The sequence below is a fragment of the Nicotiana tabacum genome, chromosome 7 (genome assembly GCF_000715075.1).
Source record: "Nicotiana tabacum cultivar K326 chromosome 7, ASM71507v2, whole genome shotgun sequence".
NCBI classification, from domain to species: domain Eukaryota; kingdom Viridiplantae; phylum Streptophyta; class Magnoliopsida; order Solanales; family Solanaceae; genus Nicotiana; species Nicotiana tabacum.
Genome location: NC_134086.1, coordinates 145,167,179 through 145,184,548, shown reverse-complemented (window position 1 = coordinate 145,184,548; position 17,370 = coordinate 145,167,179). Strand labels below are relative to the sequence as shown.

The following is a 17,370-nucleotide window of genomic DNA, read 5'->3' as shown; positions in this document are numbered from 1 at the left end:
TGCTTCAAACTCTAAAGGAATGTGAAAAATCAGACACATCAATGCAAAGTGAAACAAGCAACGATGATATAGAAAAGGATTCTCAACCTATGATGACAGAAAGAATATTTTCTGATAGTACAGTCAAAGAAGTGGAAGATTTCCTACAAACGATAGACAAAATAGAAAAAAGAGAAAGTGGGAAATAGTGAAGCCACAAAGGACTCCACACAACAGGACCCCACACAATAGTAGATACACTGTTCTAAACAGTAGAAACACTGTATAAGGGACCCAGATGGGGGACCCAAGTTACTATAAAAAGATTCTTTTTTTTAAATAGGGAACCTCTTTCATTTGAAAGAGCAGGAGGTTTTTAGGAATTCTCTCTCTCTCTCTCTCTCTAAACTTGTAAAGTCTTTGAGCTTCTTCATTTTGTAAATTAGTTGAAGTAAATAAAGTTTCGAAGTTCAGTTCATCATTTAGAGGGCTTTGCTTCCGGCCTCAAAAGGTATTTTGTTATTTATTTCTTTTACTTAAATTACTTTTTTTCTCTCCCCAGCCGTGACTATGTCTGACTAAAGTGATTCATATCTATGTTGAAGATCTAACTTCTCTTAAATATTAACCATGAAAGATCCAGACTCTATCTATATATAAAGGAATTTTAATATAGTTTCTTGGCTTGGTTCCGAGATGGTGCTACAGTCGACTCTGGTACTACTCCTATCGGCTTTGCCTTAGTGGCTCCGTCTAGCCAGTTGTGACACTATAGCCCGCTGAAGTTGACAAAAGGGCTCACTCTTTCACAGTTAGAACTGCTAGACACATGAGCTCAATAAGAGTATGTATCAGAATTAGACAGACCCCTCGCTTGGTTAAAGGGTTAAACCTTCCATACAGTCATTAAAGCTGCAACATTTTCATCAATAAATTTTTTGAATCATAGACTCTTACCTGCTATTCAACATATTTCTCTTGTTAAACCAGTCTATGGACCAGCCCGAAATCGTGCAGCCTCCTTACACGCTATTTCGACAAAAATTAGTGGTAAGCCGGTTGAAAGGGTTAAAGTTAACCCTCAAACAAATATTGTTCAGGATAATGATAATGTTTCTGATAAGGATATTCCTTCTGTATCCGAAATGGATTTCGACCCCAATGATACTTAATGATTCCACACCAAATTGATTTTAGCCCAGGGTCGCGGGCAAGAAAATATATTCAGAAAGAATTTTTTAGTGATAAATGGAAGCAGTTTAAAACTTGGTTTTTTGACGCTTATAGCAAAGATGATTTAAATAATATTTCTCAAGAGTTTTATGAAAATTGTGCTTTGCATAATCAAATTATGTATTTTGTTTCGTGGTTTATAACAACTTATTTACCGCTCTATATAAAGATTTTAGAAAGATCTTATAAAAATGGGAGTGGTAATATTGTTAAAGCTATATACCCTCCTCAAGCACCTTTTGTTTTACCTAATAATACTGGTATCGCGTTTTCTGCCTTCCAAAAATTTATTGATGAAAATGTTGCAGCAGTCACATCGCAGAAATTAATAAATTGATTTCTCAAAATAATTATTTGGGGTTATATGTAAAAAATTTGGGTGAACATATCGGTTCTCTTGACAAAAAACTTGATGAATTGACTGTTTTGATAAAAGAAATGAGTACTGACAAAGGGACAACTGATATTACCTCCACTTCAGAAAGTAAATCAGATGCTCAAACTGTTCTTACTCATGTTCAAAGACCTCCTGAGATTCAAGATTTTAAATTCAAATCTCTTGATGACTTAGTAAACCTTCTTGATAAGAAACTTTCTGGTTTAAATATTTGACCAATAGATTTATCAAAAAACTTTGCGGATAAAATTGAGACTGTTTCTGATTATAAAACTGAAACGTGGTCAGAGCCTAATAAGCTCAATGGTTTAATTAAACCCAATAGTAAGTATGCCGATAAACCCCGAATGCAAACTTACTATTATTCCCGTCCTATTCCTCAAGATGTGTTAATAGAGGAACGCGATTGGAATCAGACTAATACGTCTTACAACGGTTCCGAAATTTATGAATGGAATCTTGATGGCTTAACTGATAGATTTTAACTATTCTTGTACATAGAAGGTTTATGTACTCAACTATCTGTAAAAGTGTTAAGAACACGGATAGAACTATTTGCAAAATGATTATTGCAGGCTTTACTGGCCAACTTCGTGGCGGGTGGGATAACTATCTATCCGTTGAAGAAAAGGCAACGGTTATTAATGCTACCGCCGTTGACGATGGGGTTGATAATATAGGCATGGCTCTAGTTAAAGGTAGAGAAGATGTTGTTTATACCCTTATCCTTACGATTCTAGAACATTTTAACAGTAGATTTACCAATCAGCATGAGACCGTCCGTACTTTACTAAATGGGCTTAGATGTAGGACCCTTAGTGAATTTAGACGGTACAAAGATACTTTTATGAGTAGGGTTATGGATGTGAGCACGTGATTTTTGCTTCACGAAAATTACTCCAAAAGAAATCAAAATTAAAACAAATTTCATCTGTGTACAATTTTGAGAATTTGCGTGACATTTTGGTAATTATTTTGTCCATAAAGGTTTACCCTTGTTGTGATTAATTAAAAAAATACATGTTGCATGCACACTCAAGATTTAATTGTACATTTTTGAATTAATTAAACCATGTTTTATTTTAAAAGAAAGAAAATCACAAAAAAATATGTATTTTGTCATTTATGTGTGCTGTTGTGTAATTTTATTTTTTAATTAAATGTTTGACCTTGTGTGTTAATTGTTGTTAAGGTTTAATTAACATTTTTGTAGGCTAATTTTGGTTTTACAAATTATTTTTAGAATTTTATTGATTGTTAATTAAAAGTAGAAAAAAGAAAGAGTTGAAAATAATAAAGAACACTCGGTTTGGGCCAAAAACTAAAATGAAAATAGGCCCAAACGAGTTGGCCCAATGTATTAAACCGGTCTGTCTCCTTAGAGGTGCCCAAACGGCACCGTTTCTGGTACAGTTGAGCGGGGTCGTTGATCTTAAATGGATCAACGGCCAAGATCACATCTTTCATACCTGTTCCCCGTACCCGACTCGTTGCCCGGTTCGAACCGACCCCCAACTAAAACCAAACGACACCGTGCCCTTTAAGTGTATTGATCCGGGTCGTTGATCTCATCAGATCGAACGGCCCAGGATCAATTCCCTCCCCCGTATGAAAACCCCAATCCCTCACCCCACACCCCCCAAACCAACCCTCCCTCTCTTACTCCTTCGTCTCTCTTACACTCAGAGACAAGTTCCCCATGGAAACCCTAGCCGCCACCCTACCCGTTCGCCTGAAAGCCGGCGGCAACAGTGCCATTGGCCATGAAGTTAACACCCCTGGACCACCATGATTCCCTCTCTCCACCTCCACACTCAGCTTACCTCGAATCTTCCCCGAACGTCTCGAATCTTCGTTTGAAGGTTCGAGCAAAAACCCGATCTACACCAACCAACCCCAGATTCACACCGTTCACTCCCCTGGCCTCACTCGTAACCACTGATCATTCCTCGTAACCACAGAGTACCACTGATCATTCCTCTTCTTCTTTTGCTTTCCAATATCAGGTACGCAACTGAGCCACTGGTTCGATGTAAGCTGAAATTTGAAGCATGAATGAGAAAAATGAAGAGTTGAAGTTGTTTTGAATACCTTTTAGTTGTATATTGAACATTAAGCAGTATGCATATAATAGTTCATGTCTTCTACTAGAATCATATAGGTGTGGGCTATGTATAACTGAACAATGTTTTGTAGTAGTTTAGTTGTAAATTTCCTCCCTTGTATGCTTAGTTAAAATGGATTGATGTTGTAGAAAGCATGTTCTGTTGTTTCAGTATTATCTGCTAAATAGTATATCTCGAAAGCCTGTTAGGTCTCTTAGACTATTCCTAAATACTTAATAGTTACCTCATGGAACAAAAGGCTTGTTTTGAAACTTATAGGAACATTGTTTAATTAGATAGCACGGGTTCACATTTCAGCCCCTTGTAAATGTCAAACATATATAAAATAAGTTAACTAGGCCCAATTAGAATAAGGATGGCCCAGGCCCAGTTTCACGCCATGCACATTGGGCCTGGGCCCATAACTGTCAAGCGGACGGCTATTACTACGTTCATCTTAGATTTAACGAATCATGTTCGAAACTTAACTATAATAACTCGTAAGTATGTAAATAAAGTAGGACCTTTTCTTTATTTATTTTAGAGACAAACAAAATAGAAAACATAGTCATTATAGGACGACCTTTAAAAAACAAAAGGAGGCGCGCCTCGCCAAATAAATTACAAATCGTGGGGCCCTCAATAAACATATACAATAACTGGTTAGACTTCGGAGTCGGCCATTTAGCGAATTTTCACGGCCTCTTCCTAAAATAACAATACGTTAGTCTCTTTAGGACAGGCCTTAATTAATCTTACCTTCTTAAATACGGGTGTGCATTTATGTAACCCAAATCCAAATCCCAACGAAGTCGAAATGCGTCGACCAAACACGAGTACATTGATTGTGGCGTGGTTCGAAATGTGTTTCCATGACGTTGCAATTCTTTAAAATAAACTAACAAATGAGATGAGCCTCGCCAAACAAAAAAATGCACCAGTTGCGGGGCCCTCTATACGTGTTCGTGAAATTGCTTAGACTCCGGGACGGGTCGTTTAGCAGAATTTCACGGCCTCGCCCAAAATAACACTACGAAGATGACCACGTTTTCTTTGTTGATGTTCTTGGTGTCCGCGGCCAGCTTGGTTAGGCCATCTACATCAATATTTTGTGCCCTAGGGATCTGCTCGAAGCGGCATTCGTTAAACTCTGGCATCAGCTTATGGATTTCTGATTAATACTTCTGTAATCTCTGTTCTTTGATTTGGAAAGTCCCGGTGACTTGATTTACGATGAGTTGAGAGTCGCAGTGGAGGATGAGACGTCGGGCTCCGTATTTGAGTGCTAACTTCATACATGCAATCACAACCTCATACTCGGCCTCGTTGTTAGTCATTTCGGGACATCATATGGACTAGCGAATTACTTCACTTGTAGGGACTTCAAGGACGAGTCCCAGTCCCGATCCCGAGGCATTCGAGGCGCCCTCAGTATAGAGGGTCCAGAGGTCGGTGTGGGTGGAGGCACGAAGTGCTTCTTGTTCCGCCTCTGGCAATATTTCTGCACTGAAGTAGGCGACAAAGTCGGCAAGTACCTGCGACTTAATGGCAGTTCTTGGGTGATAAGTTATGTCGTGCTCGCTGAGCTCTATGGCCCACTTGGCGAGTCTGCCCGAGAGCTCGAGCTTATGCAGGATGCCCCTTAGGGGAAAGGTTGTTATCAGTTTTATGGGGTGACATTGAAAATAGGGTCTAAGCTTTCGTGAAGCTAGGACTAGTACTAGAGCTAGTTTTTCAAGGTGCGGGTACCTTGTCTCGACATCTATTAAGGTTTTGCTGATATAATAAATAGGGGATTGAGTACCTTTGTTTTTGCGAACCAGGACTGCGCTGACAGCGATTTTGGATACTGCCAGGTATACGAGCAGACACTCACCTAGGTCTGCCTTAACGAGTAGTGGTGGCGAGGATAGATAGGCTTTCAGTTTCCTTAGGGCGTCGATGCATTCCTCATTCAATTGTAGCCCATGATCTTTTCTCATTACATTGAAGAACTTGTGGCATTTGTCCGAGGATCGTGAAATGAACCTCGATAGGGCGGCTATTCGCCTCGTCAGCTTCTGTACCTGTTTCTTACTGTTCAGTACCTCAAGTATTATGTCTATGGCTTTGATCTGATCCAGGTTGACTTCGATACCGCGTTGTGATACGAGGAAACCTAGAAATTTTCCCGAGGCCATGCCGAAGGCATATTTTTTCGGATTCAAGTTCATCCCGTACCGCCTCAGTATCTCGAAGGTTTCTTAAATGATTGATATGGTCCTTCTTCTTTGCCGATTTTACCAACATATCATCGATATAGACCTCCATTGTCTTGCCGAGCCGTTCCTTAAACATCTTGGTAACCAACCTCTGGTATGTGGCTCATGCGTTCTTGAGTCCGAACGGCATCACTTTATAGCAGTAAGTCCCTTGGTGGGTGATGAAAGTTGTCTTTTCTTGATCCTCTTCGGCCATTAGGATGTGGTTGTAGCCGAAATAGGTGTTCAAAAAACTTAGTAGTTCATGCCCCACCGTTGTATCGATCATCTAGTCGATATAGGGCAATGGGAAGGAATCTTTTGGACATGCCTTGTTCAAGTTGGTGAAGTCCACACACATTCTCCATTTCCCATTTTTCTTTTTAACCATGACCAAATTGGCGACCCATTGGGGGTATTTTGATTCTCTGATGGAACCGTTGGCCAACAACTGGTCCACTTCTTCACTGACCGCCTCGTTGATCGCGGCGTTGAATTTCCTCCTCATCTGTCGTACGGGCGGATAGAGTGGATCAACATTCAGCTTATGAGTGGCGATATCTTTTGGGATCCCCGACATATCTGAGTGGGAGAAGGCAAATAGGTCGGCATTGTTAGTTAAGAATTCATGATACTTACCTGGCTCAGAGAGGTTGTGTCCGATAAAGACTTTTTTGCGTTGTCAGAATCATCCAGCTGGACCGGGTCGAGATTTTCAATAGTCGCTTTGCAAGCTTCTACAACATCTAGGTCTCTGATGACCTCTGCTGGCGGGTCTATTTTAGTTCCCGACATGGCTGATTGCTATGCCTCCGCGCTTGCTCCTTTTAGCTGTTTAGTGTGCGTGCAATCTTGGGCGATCTGGTAGCATTCCTGGGCGGTGTGCGGCTCGCCTCGAATGTTGAATATTCCCCAATGGTGAGAAATTTGATTACTTGATAGAAGCTTGAGCGGACGGCCCGCATGACATGTATCCATGGACATCCTATGATGGCATTATAAGCTGTTTCCTGGTCCATGACGTGGAACGTGGTTTCCAGCATGACTCCCCTTGCCAGGAATAGCAGTGCTATTTCTCCGGATGTCCGCTCTACTGCATTGTTAAAACCCATTAGTGTTATGCAATGCGGTATTATCTTATCTTTGAGACTCATTTGCATGAGAACTCTCGGGTGGATAATATATGCGCCGCTTCCGTCATTTACCATGATTCTTTTCACATCTGTATCAGCGATGCGTAACGTTATAACTAAAACATCGTAATGGGGGAAAGACAAACCGTCGGTATCTAACTTATCGAAGGTGATACTATCTTCGAAGTCATCATACCGTTCGTGAGCAATCGTACGCTTCAACTTGTGTGTGGTGGTGAACTTTACGTGGTTGATCACCGAGTTGTCCCCACCGCCGATGATCATCTGTATGGTGTGCGCCGGTGGCTTTGGCGGTCCTTAGGATGGGTTGCGTCCTCGGGCGAAATTAGCTCTTCCTTTATCGCTGAGTAGTTCTTTCAGGTATCCCTGGTTCAACATTCTGACCACCTCCTGTCGTAAAACTATGCAATCTTCGGTCTTGTGTCCTCTTTGTTGATGGAATTCGCAGAGGACATTCGACCTTCTTACACTTGGGTCCGATTTCATTTTTTGTGGCCACTGCACCTTCGTGCCTAGCTTCTCTAGTGCGTACACTATTTTTGAGGGGGAAACACAAAATTTTTGAGCAGATAATAATGGAGGCATACCTCTTTCGTTTCTAAGTGGTGCGATGTGTCGTGGCACGACATCTGTATGCCTCGGGGGAGGCGGATTGGAAGTTCTGACATAGGGCTGATGTCTTTCCCTGTTGAAGCGCGGGAGTTCATCCCTCCGCCCGTCATTACGTCGATCCCTCCTTACCTCGGACTGTATTGACGTTAGTCGCTGGGTTGGCCATTGAGATCGTCTTCATCTGCTCTTACTTCGGCGCAGTAGGCGTTATGAATCTCTTCCCATGTGGTGGGGGATACTTCATCAGTCTGCTGAGCAATTTCTTGGTTGCCTTTGATCTGTTTCTGCTCAACCCGTTTTGGAAGGCTGTGACCGCCATTCCTTCTGACACATTTGGCAGTCCCATTCTTACCCTGTTGAATCGGGCCAGGAAGTCTTGGAGTCCTTAACCCGCCGTTTGCCTGATGGCGAAGATGTCGTTGACCCTAGCTTCGGCCTTCTTTGCTCCTATATGAGAGGTGGCGAATTTATCCACCATCTCCTCGAAGGTTGATATCGACCGCGCCTGTAGCTGAGAATACCACGTTAATGCTCCTCCTGTCAAAGTTTCGCCAAACTTTTTCAGCAGTACGGATGGCACTTGTTCTTTTGACAAGTCATTGCCTTTCACAGCGATGACGTAATGGATTAGATGATCTTCTGGATCCGTGGTCCCGTCGTATATTTTCAAGTATGGTGGCATTTTGAAGGTTTTTGCGATGGGATAAGGAGCAGCTTCCTCACTATATTGTTCGACAAACCTTCCCACATCGCGTTTTGGCAGCAGCTTAGGGGAGCCAAGTATCTTGTCAACCCTTTCCTGGTGTTCTTTCATTTGACCACGAAGCACTTTATTCTCGTTTTTCATTTTTTCCATTTTCTTTAAGATGGTTGCGAGTGAATCATCACTTGCGTCGATTACGGTGTGGGTGTTGCTCGTTCGTACAGTGCTTGGTTCGCCAGTGACAGCAGCGATTTCTGCCGTTGGTGAATCTTCGGTATTTTCTTGAGGGGGTTTTTCGAGCATGTTGCTTAGAGTGTTCATTAACCATTCCTCTAGCAGCTTTTTGACTGTTGGAGGTGTTTCTTTCGCTGTGGACGTAGAAGCTCCTCTTTCATGCAAGATCGTCAGATCCTCGAGTGGTAAGGGTGAGATCTCTCCCTCCGGTATATTTCTTGGTGTTACATTCTCGGTATCTTCTCTACCGGCTTCGTTGAGGAAGTCTATGAGGTTATTCGAGACATTTGCTATCATTTTCAACCTTGTTTCTTTTTCTGCCATCGTTGGTTTCTATGGAATCTGAAGAGTAGTGACTGTTGTTCTTGATATCCCAGGTGAGAACTATGATTTCAACTACTGAAATCCCCACAGACGGCGCTAAATTGTTTGACTCAAAAGAAACTAAACTCTTTATAAGCAAATCAATCAAAAGAGATGAAAGGGGTAAATCGTAATCGAAGATAATATACCTTAGGATAACTTGAACAATCGGAATAGCAATAACAGTAGAAAAGAAGAAGAGGGAGAGAAGTAGAGAGATAAAGAAGAGAGAGAGAGTGAGTGACCTTTGTATATTAAAAAATCCTCCCCTAATTACAAGGCTCGGATCCCCTTTATATAATAGAGGATCCTTAGTTATAGAAACGACAAAATCAGAATACATTTTACAGTGGGGCCGACAATGACGTCGAGGTTGTTTCTTCTCTTGCCCCCTGGTCGTCCCCATGTATCGACTCGTGGGGACGGTGGTTGGTTGTGTCGACTTTGGGATGTGACCGAGCAAATTCGACCCCATAAGCAAATGTATAACTTAGGCCTCATAAACTCAAAGTAGAGAACATCAAGTTCATGATAGGTCCTTTGATGCCTAAACGTACGGCATGGGAAAAACAATAATGCACGTTAAGTCAGAAAATTGACTTATGTAAACAATCATATCGATACTAGTAAATCATATTTTTAGCTAGATTGAAGAAACTCTTCTTAGATAGCATCATATTAGACCAAATCTAGTCATATCCAAGGAGAATGAACTTGTTTATGCTCCCTCAAGAGTCTTGAGTCAGTAAACTAGGACCTAACGACTCAAATCCAAATAAGATACCATTCTAGTGGTATGATCACTTTCTTAACGCAAGCAAGGTTGATGAAATAGACCTTTTCAAAGGCATCAAGTTAAGAAATATGTACTAAATGGCAAAAGGTGTTAGTGAGATCATGTGTGGCCGCTATGCACAATGACGGACATGCCAGTTTTCGGAGTGAGATATTCAAAAATAGCTACAATTTTAAAAGTAATCGAAATATATGCATTTTTCATGTAAAGATAAATCTGAATGAAAATACTGTTCAAAATCCGTAAAAATACTCCAGTCCAGCATAATATATGTTTTAAAGGTAGCAAGTGGGACATATTAATTCACTTGTCTATGTAAAACATGTTGATTTTTCTTCTCTCTTTTTTTTTTGTTGCTAAAAAAGCATTTTAGTTTTTTCTAAACGATTGTTGTAAAGTATACCAAAACAAAAAACTCTAGGAATTTATTGGTGAGAATAGCACGAGCTAGCCAGTTTTCGGACTGGTAATTGAAAAATAACCAGCATTTGCAAAGTCATTGAAAAATAGCTATTATTTTGCTGAAATACGAAAAATTCCAGCATATTATGAAATTCCAGCATGTTATGCTGGAAGTTCACATGTAAAAAAATCGGATTTTGAACAGTGTTTTTGTTCTGATTTATCTTTACATGAAAAATGACAAAATTTCCATTACTTTTGAAATTATGACTATTTTTCAATTATCGCTTGTAAATTTGACTATTTTTTAATTTCACCCGTACTTATCAGGGCACATGGTGTAGATGACATGGCCCGCTCGTGCCCAACGAGCATGCCTGGTTACCCTACTCATCTAAAAGTCATTTGACAGCTTGCTCGCCCTGGAAACGACTTGGGTCCAAAAATTAGAAGAGTACCGCACTCCAGATGATGTCTGGTATGATTTTAGATGAATTGTACTATTGATTTTAGATGCTCGGTGTAATATCCAGCATTGAGCAATCAAAGCTAAAGTTGAAGAAACCGTCGAAATATCAAGGATAAGAAACACCTCCCCTTCCTTATAACAAAAAAAAAGTAGAAATATCAGGCTTTCGTAAACAAAAGGACAGTTCAAAAAGTCGAAGCAAATTTCGAGTAGCACGAGGGAGGACAACTTGAAAGATTTGAAATTAGAGAAAAAGTCGTTCCAGAAACAGAAAATATTTCACGTCTTAATTTGTCATAGACATAGGACGTCTCTTTTTATCTCTTTTAAAAGCATTATTATCATTTTAGTCCGCACTATAAACTATTTACATCTGGTACCCGAAAAAGTATATAAAACTTGTATAATTTTTGTATATAACATATACAATGTATATATATACAAAAAATATAAATTTTATACATTTTTTCGGCTATTATTTTTACAGCGGCTATACAATGTCTTTTTTCCATCAATATTCCAGAAAACTCTTTGCCTTCACATTCAAGAAAGAAACCCTAGAAAACAACTGCTCTAGTTAGCAAACTTGAGTACAATTTCTTCACAAATTCACACATTTTAATCCTTATAGGAGGCTCCCAAATGTAATCACACCAAAGACTAACTAATGATTTAATAAAGTAAACTTGAATAGAATGAGACTCCAAGCTTTAAGGACCACAGGACTAAAAGCATATATAATTTTCTTTGTTGAAGATCACATGCAGAGTATAGCAAGACTATTACTGGGAACCATGTGCATATATATGCACACTTGGTTTGATCGACAATAATCTATGATAAAAAACTTTATACTATTTTATAGTCAGTAATATGTGCCAAATAATAGTACGAACGATTTTGAGCCACCAGAGCCGGAAAAGATGATGGGGGGCCACAAACTCATAGCTGTAGCTGTTATGTTACAGTTATGGTCACTCTTCTCCACTCAGTATTATAAAGAAATACTCCAATCATATTTGCCATCAAGAGACAAGCACGACTATATTTCTTTACCTTTTTTTACATACTGATTAAATCAAAACTCACCACAACCAGTCACAACAACAAAGGTATTCACAATTTCCAGAACTAACCTTCACCAAGTTTCTTAACTACAAGATTAGTAAAGTCTAATATTAATCCATGAATCCAGTTCTTTAGTACTCTCCTACTTTGAATCAAATCACAAACTTCACATCCTTCCCTTGGTTTTTTATACGACAAAAGAAACAAGAAAAATAAAATTAAAGAAAAAGCACGTCTATTCGTTAAGCCTTTTACCCATATATATCTGTAGCCATCATATCAACAAGTTCAGCAAGTTTCGTCATCTTTCAGATTTTAGCTCTGAATCTACACTTGGCATTGTCCCTTCACCTTCTAATGATAAAATAGGAAGCTTACATCTAGGACTCATCTTCTTCACTTCCTCACTCGAATATATAAATATCCTCTTGACCATCTTACAGAACTCCCTGCAATTAGAAAATTAAATCAAAACATTTAGTCAAAAGAAACACATATCGGAAAGCGTCTCTCTGCCCGTCTAGGGTAAGGGTAAGGGTAAGGCTGCGTACATCCTACCCTCCCCAGACCCCACTTATGGGATTATACTGGATTGTTGTTGTAGTCAAAAGAAACACAGATAAAAATCAAGTTGGTTGCAGAGACTCACAGCCATGGATCATCCCCCACAAGCATCATGTCACCCTCATCATCTGTATACACAACTTCCCATTTGTTTCGAGGGCAAAGCTCTCCCTTAATATCAAATATCTTCTCCAGTTCACTGATAAGATCATCATAACCACTTAAACCAGTCAAGTCAACAGCGCGTCCAACACGAACCCCTTGCATTTGCACCTAATATGGATAATCATATGTAAGCTTATAGGTAAGTAAGGTAAACAAGTGGTTTCAACAATCGAAAGAATGAACACAAACTATCTTTTGTACCTTAGTACGAGTTCTTGATGAAGTGACGCCCTGCTTATGTGTATCGTTCAGTAGTGCCTCCAATTGGACTTGTTTCTTTTCTTCAGAAGGATTTAGATGCTCTACATTTTGGTCCTTATCAACTTCGGATCCATCATGCACAGTAGGTGCGCCATCAGCGCAGTTGGATGTAACATTAGGTGGGTCTTTCTCACTGGTAGGGGTATTATTAGAGTTGTTCCGCAAGTCAATGCCAAATAAGCGACAAGTAGAAGAGATGGCATGCTTATTACCCCTATTCACTTGGTCAAGTAAAAGGCCGTTACTTGCCCTTGATGACATCGGAGAACCGTAATCCAACAGAATTGATTGTGCAGTCAGCTGCTTGTTGTCTTCAATAGAGTCTCGGAGCATATTGAGGGGACCATTTGCAAGCATGCTATGCTGCCAAGCTCCACTGAGATGAGTCCTACAGCTAGTGTTGCTCACGCCATTGGAGAGGCTGTTATTCTGCTCCGAAGACCAGTATAGTTGGTTATCAGCAACACTACCTAAGTGGCTCACTTCAAGAGTAGGACCAGATCCAGGGTACCAGAATGAAGAAGCAGCAGTGGCAGCTGAAATGTCTGTGACAAACCAATTATTGCAGAACTTTAATGACTGGGCTTGTAGAAGGGAAAAGAAAAAGTAAAACATGAGAGCCGGAGTTACTATATATATACCAGTGTGGGGAAGCTCAAGGGGACGAGGTCGTTTGATCTTTATTCCTGGTTGTGCAACATCTAAAGAAGTAGGAGCAACAAAAGGCTCTATCTCCCATGGCGAAACCCTGTCTGGCCTCACTATGGATGCTGGTTCATCCCATTGAATCTGTAAGGGCCAAAAATATAAACAAGTGCTAAACAAGACAATGAATGTGCCAAACTTTGCCAATTATGAATCCAAATATTCTTAACCTTCAATGATCGCCATTTAGATTCTGACCATTGCGAGGAAATGTCACCAACTCCAACTATCGTTCCTGTGAACCTGACAATTAAAACTCGTAGAAATCAAAATCTGCAACAGCAGCATGACCTACAAATTAACAAAAGGGAAGGAAGTGCACTAGATGAACCTTCTTTCAGGAGAATCTTCGCCTTCAAACCTCATCCTGAAACGCATACCTACTGAGAACCCATGACTCACAGCCTCCAGATACTTGTTTAATCCGATTATAAATTGGCTTGTCCTGATTGATGTCATACGGTATTAGAAGAATAAGAAAATGTCATATAGCATGCACATCTAAATAATATTCTGTGGCATCTACCAAAGAGATAGAGGAATACCTTGGCTTATAATATACAACAAACAGTGTTTGTGTTGTAATAGCATGAGATGCAGTCGCAAGAACACCAAGATGCATATTTTGGCTGGATATCACAGATTGTGGCATATGGCTTTGCTGCCGAGCAAGATGTCGAACCCCAACACGCAGATCTCCATTATCACCCCTGCGATATTTAAGACGTAAATCACGTTACTTTCATGGAAAATTACATATGATTGAATGGAATAAAAAATGAAGCAGCACCAGTTCTTAACAAATCGAGAGGGAGAGAGAGAGAGAGTTAGCACCTCAGGAATACAAAAGCATCACCGGCAACTAATCTCTTGGAAGTTACAAATGTACTCCATCCAGTAGTAAGCAAGTGTCTTCGAGGTTGGCCTGAATTTTCAGATAGATTAAGGAGCTAAGAAAATATACACGTATACCAAAAACTAAAATGCAGTTAAAAATATTATACCGGAAATTTTTTACAATGATCAATTCTTACTGAACATTAGTAAAAGTTACCTCTAAAGATATGCTTAAATCGCCACTCATACCCATGAAGATCTTTGGCGACCAAATCTTGGGTCGGAGTCGACTGAGTCATGTCCTGTTGATGCCACATACCAGTCCAAATATCAGAACATACAACCCTCTAAAAATTTGCTAAATGTAATCAAGTCTTAAGACTGGAAGAAAAAGAAATAGCCTTCCTCTCCAACCAATTTTGTTCTATAACATCAAGACAAATGGATCTTACACAACGATTACTGATATAGAAAGAATACGTAGTACATGTAGTTACTCAAACCCATTTCCTTCATCCATCTTTCTCAGAAAACAAAAGGGAGAGTGAAAACAAAGTTAAAGGACTACCAGTGGTGGGAGACATTCATTGGCGTGCTTCCGAAGAACAGAAAATCCTCCATGTGTGCTTGTATCTGATGCTGTTAAAATTTTACAGAACGAATGAACCGCATGTTTTGGCAGATCAGGTGGGCATGGATCAGGACTAGACGGTTCTTCTTGCTACAAGGAAGAAATTAAGGTAATCAGACACAGAATTTGTCAAACTAAAGAATCTAAATAGCAGTCATATTCAATAATTATTCAACCCTTCTAAAGAGAAAATTAAATTAGACGAGATTGATCTTTTATTTAGCATCCTATGCTTGATGCTTAAGAAAAGATTCAAAAAAAAAAAGCAATTACTACTGATAGTTACCATTGCCTCAGGGTGCAAAGTGATCTGGGCATAGACCTCATCAGTCTCTGTCTCTGCCTGTCAATTGAAGGGAAACGATCAATGTCTTTTTGTTTCCTTTTCTCCTTTAACCATAACAGGACATATGCAACAAATTCAATAAACAAAGCTTAGACTTAAGAATCAAGAACATACCAGTAACTGGACATGAACAACGCGACAGAGTATCTTTGAAGGAAGACTAAATTGAGGAATTTGTTGTTTCAGAGCTTGATTTGTCGATGCCTCTAACTACAAAAACAACAATCAATACACAACCATAGAAATTTTTTTCTTAAAAATAAAATAAAATAAAACTCCATAGCATCATATAAGGGGTTTGGAAAGAAATACTTGTTCTATGTGACCCTGTGGAAAGTAGTAAACTCGTTCTCCAGTCCTAGGAACATCCACTAAAGGCCCAGCACAAGCTTTCCACAGCTCTGTATACATATCATCACTTCCCATACCTACTCAAAACACAATTAACCAGCTAAAAAAATAAATTAAAACAAACCCACATAAATAAACATATAATTAAAAAAGTAATATGAGATGGTAGAGATATATTAAGCTTGCCTAAGAAATGAAGCGAAATCACATAGAAAGGCCAACTTTTTTCACTCAAATGAGCAAAAGAAAGTTGCTATTTAAGCTGGAGATTTAGCAAAGAAACCCAATAGGAAAAAGACTAAACTACAATTTTCATTTAAACCAAACTTATCCCAAATCAGAAATTTATTGATTTATGAAAATGATTAGCAAATTGCAGTAACTAAAGACTTATCCAGGTGCATAAATACAATTGAGAATTTCAAGAACAAAAAACAAAAGAAGAAGTAGAGAGTCAAGCTTTGCTACCCCTTCTTAGAAAACAACAACATTTCACAAAAACCCATAAAACAAACAAGAAAAAAGCAATTCTTTTTCACCTGTATTTTAACTTTCTATACCGCAGAGGCTCCTCTAAGAACTTCTACCTGAACCATTAAAGGCGAAATTTACAATACAATACAAGAGAGTAACCCAACAAAAAGGGCTGCTAACAACAAAGCTTGAAGAAGAAACCTTTTAATGTTGTTCACGCACTTCAACATACCCCAAATTATCATCATTACAAATCCAAGCAAAAACCTCCAAAAATCCAAATTTTACTAACAAACAAAATATACTTAATCAGCTATTTTCTGCAAACTCCTCTTCTTTCTCTCTCTAAATGTAAACACAAATAAGTGTTATGTAACAGCTTTTGTGCTCTTTCTACAGCTATCTTTTTTTCAGTTACAAAACCACTCTTTAGCTTCAGTCTTCTTAGTAGGATCCAATACCACTTTTTTGGGTTGTCAAAAACCGGTTTTTCTTGGCCATTTTTATCACCTGGAATCAACAACGTTAGCAAATCCCCAAAATTTATCCACCCCTCTTTATTTCTCTCTCTCTTTATACACATAATATACATATTTTTTCGTCTTCACTCTATATACTAACTGAAAATGAAAAGCTTCTTTCACTGACTCACTGGGACATGCTCAGGTTAAAGCTTAACCCCAGTTAAGTATTTAACTCATTTTTTTTCTCTCTCTTTTTCATCACTCTTCTTTTTTATTATTATTAGAAGTACCTTCTTTTTCAGTTATAGACTTAGGAGTCGTTTGGTAGGGTGTATAAAAATGAATAAGGTGTACTAGTAATATATGGATTAGTAATGCAAGTATTAGTAATGCAAATATTATTTTTTATCTATTGTTGATGTGGTATATTAAAATTATAGTGCATTGCATAATTTTTAAGAAAACAATTATTCATCACTGGGTCTTCTCTAACTGACATAGGCAAATGGTGTGAATTTTTTCAATAACTGGGGAAATAACTTTCGGGAGTCTAGCTTGTATTTGGGGTCTGTGCCTTAAGTTAGGTCTAAATGATGGAACGTTTGGTCTATGTTTAATTAAGGATAAAACATTTTTGTTCTTCGTGGTATGAGAAGGTTTAATGAAAGCAATCTCATATTAAATGTTCTCTGATCGACTTTGTGCCAGCGATATTGGCGAAGTGGTAAAGAGAGCAAACAACACGCGCTATGATCTAGCAGCAGGAGTATTCACAAAGAACATTGACACGGCAAACACCTTGACCCTAACCCGAGGG

General features: G+C 39.1%; 1 protein-coding gene across 2 annotated transcripts; it reads right to left on the bottom strand.

Moving 5' to 3' along the window:
* Positions 1 to 11,809: 11,809 nt before the first annotated feature.
* LOC107795884 (auxin response factor 18) lies at positions 11,810 to 16,674 on the bottom strand. 2 transcript variants are annotated; one of them, XM_016618589.2, is made up of 15 exons: positions 16,291 to 16,674; positions 16,155 to 16,202; positions 15,577 to 15,692; positions 15,379 to 15,474; positions 15,205 to 15,261; positions 14,856 to 15,008; positions 14,505 to 14,589; positions 14,285 to 14,375; positions 13,996 to 14,160; positions 13,782 to 13,895; positions 13,621 to 13,693; positions 13,387 to 13,534; positions 12,686 to 13,290; positions 12,405 to 12,592; positions 11,810 to 12,204 (listed from the first exon to the last, which is right to left on the bottom strand). In XM_016618589.2, the coding sequence occupies exons 3-15, from the start codon at positions 15,688 to 15,690 to the stop codon at positions 12,057 to 12,059; spliced, it is 2,037 nt and encodes a 678-aa protein (XP_016474075.1). In that variant the 5' UTR covers positions 15,691 to 15,692; positions 16,155 to 16,202; positions 16,291 to 16,674; the 3' UTR covers positions 11,810 to 12,056. The 2 variants fall into 2 exon arrangements, with proteins under 2 accessions (XP_016474075.1, XP_075073919.1); XM_075217818.1 differs by lacking the exons at positions 16,155 to 16,202; positions 16,291 to 16,674 and adding an exon at positions 15,802 to 15,912.
* Between the last annotated feature and the right edge of the window lie 696 nt (positions 16,675 to 17,370).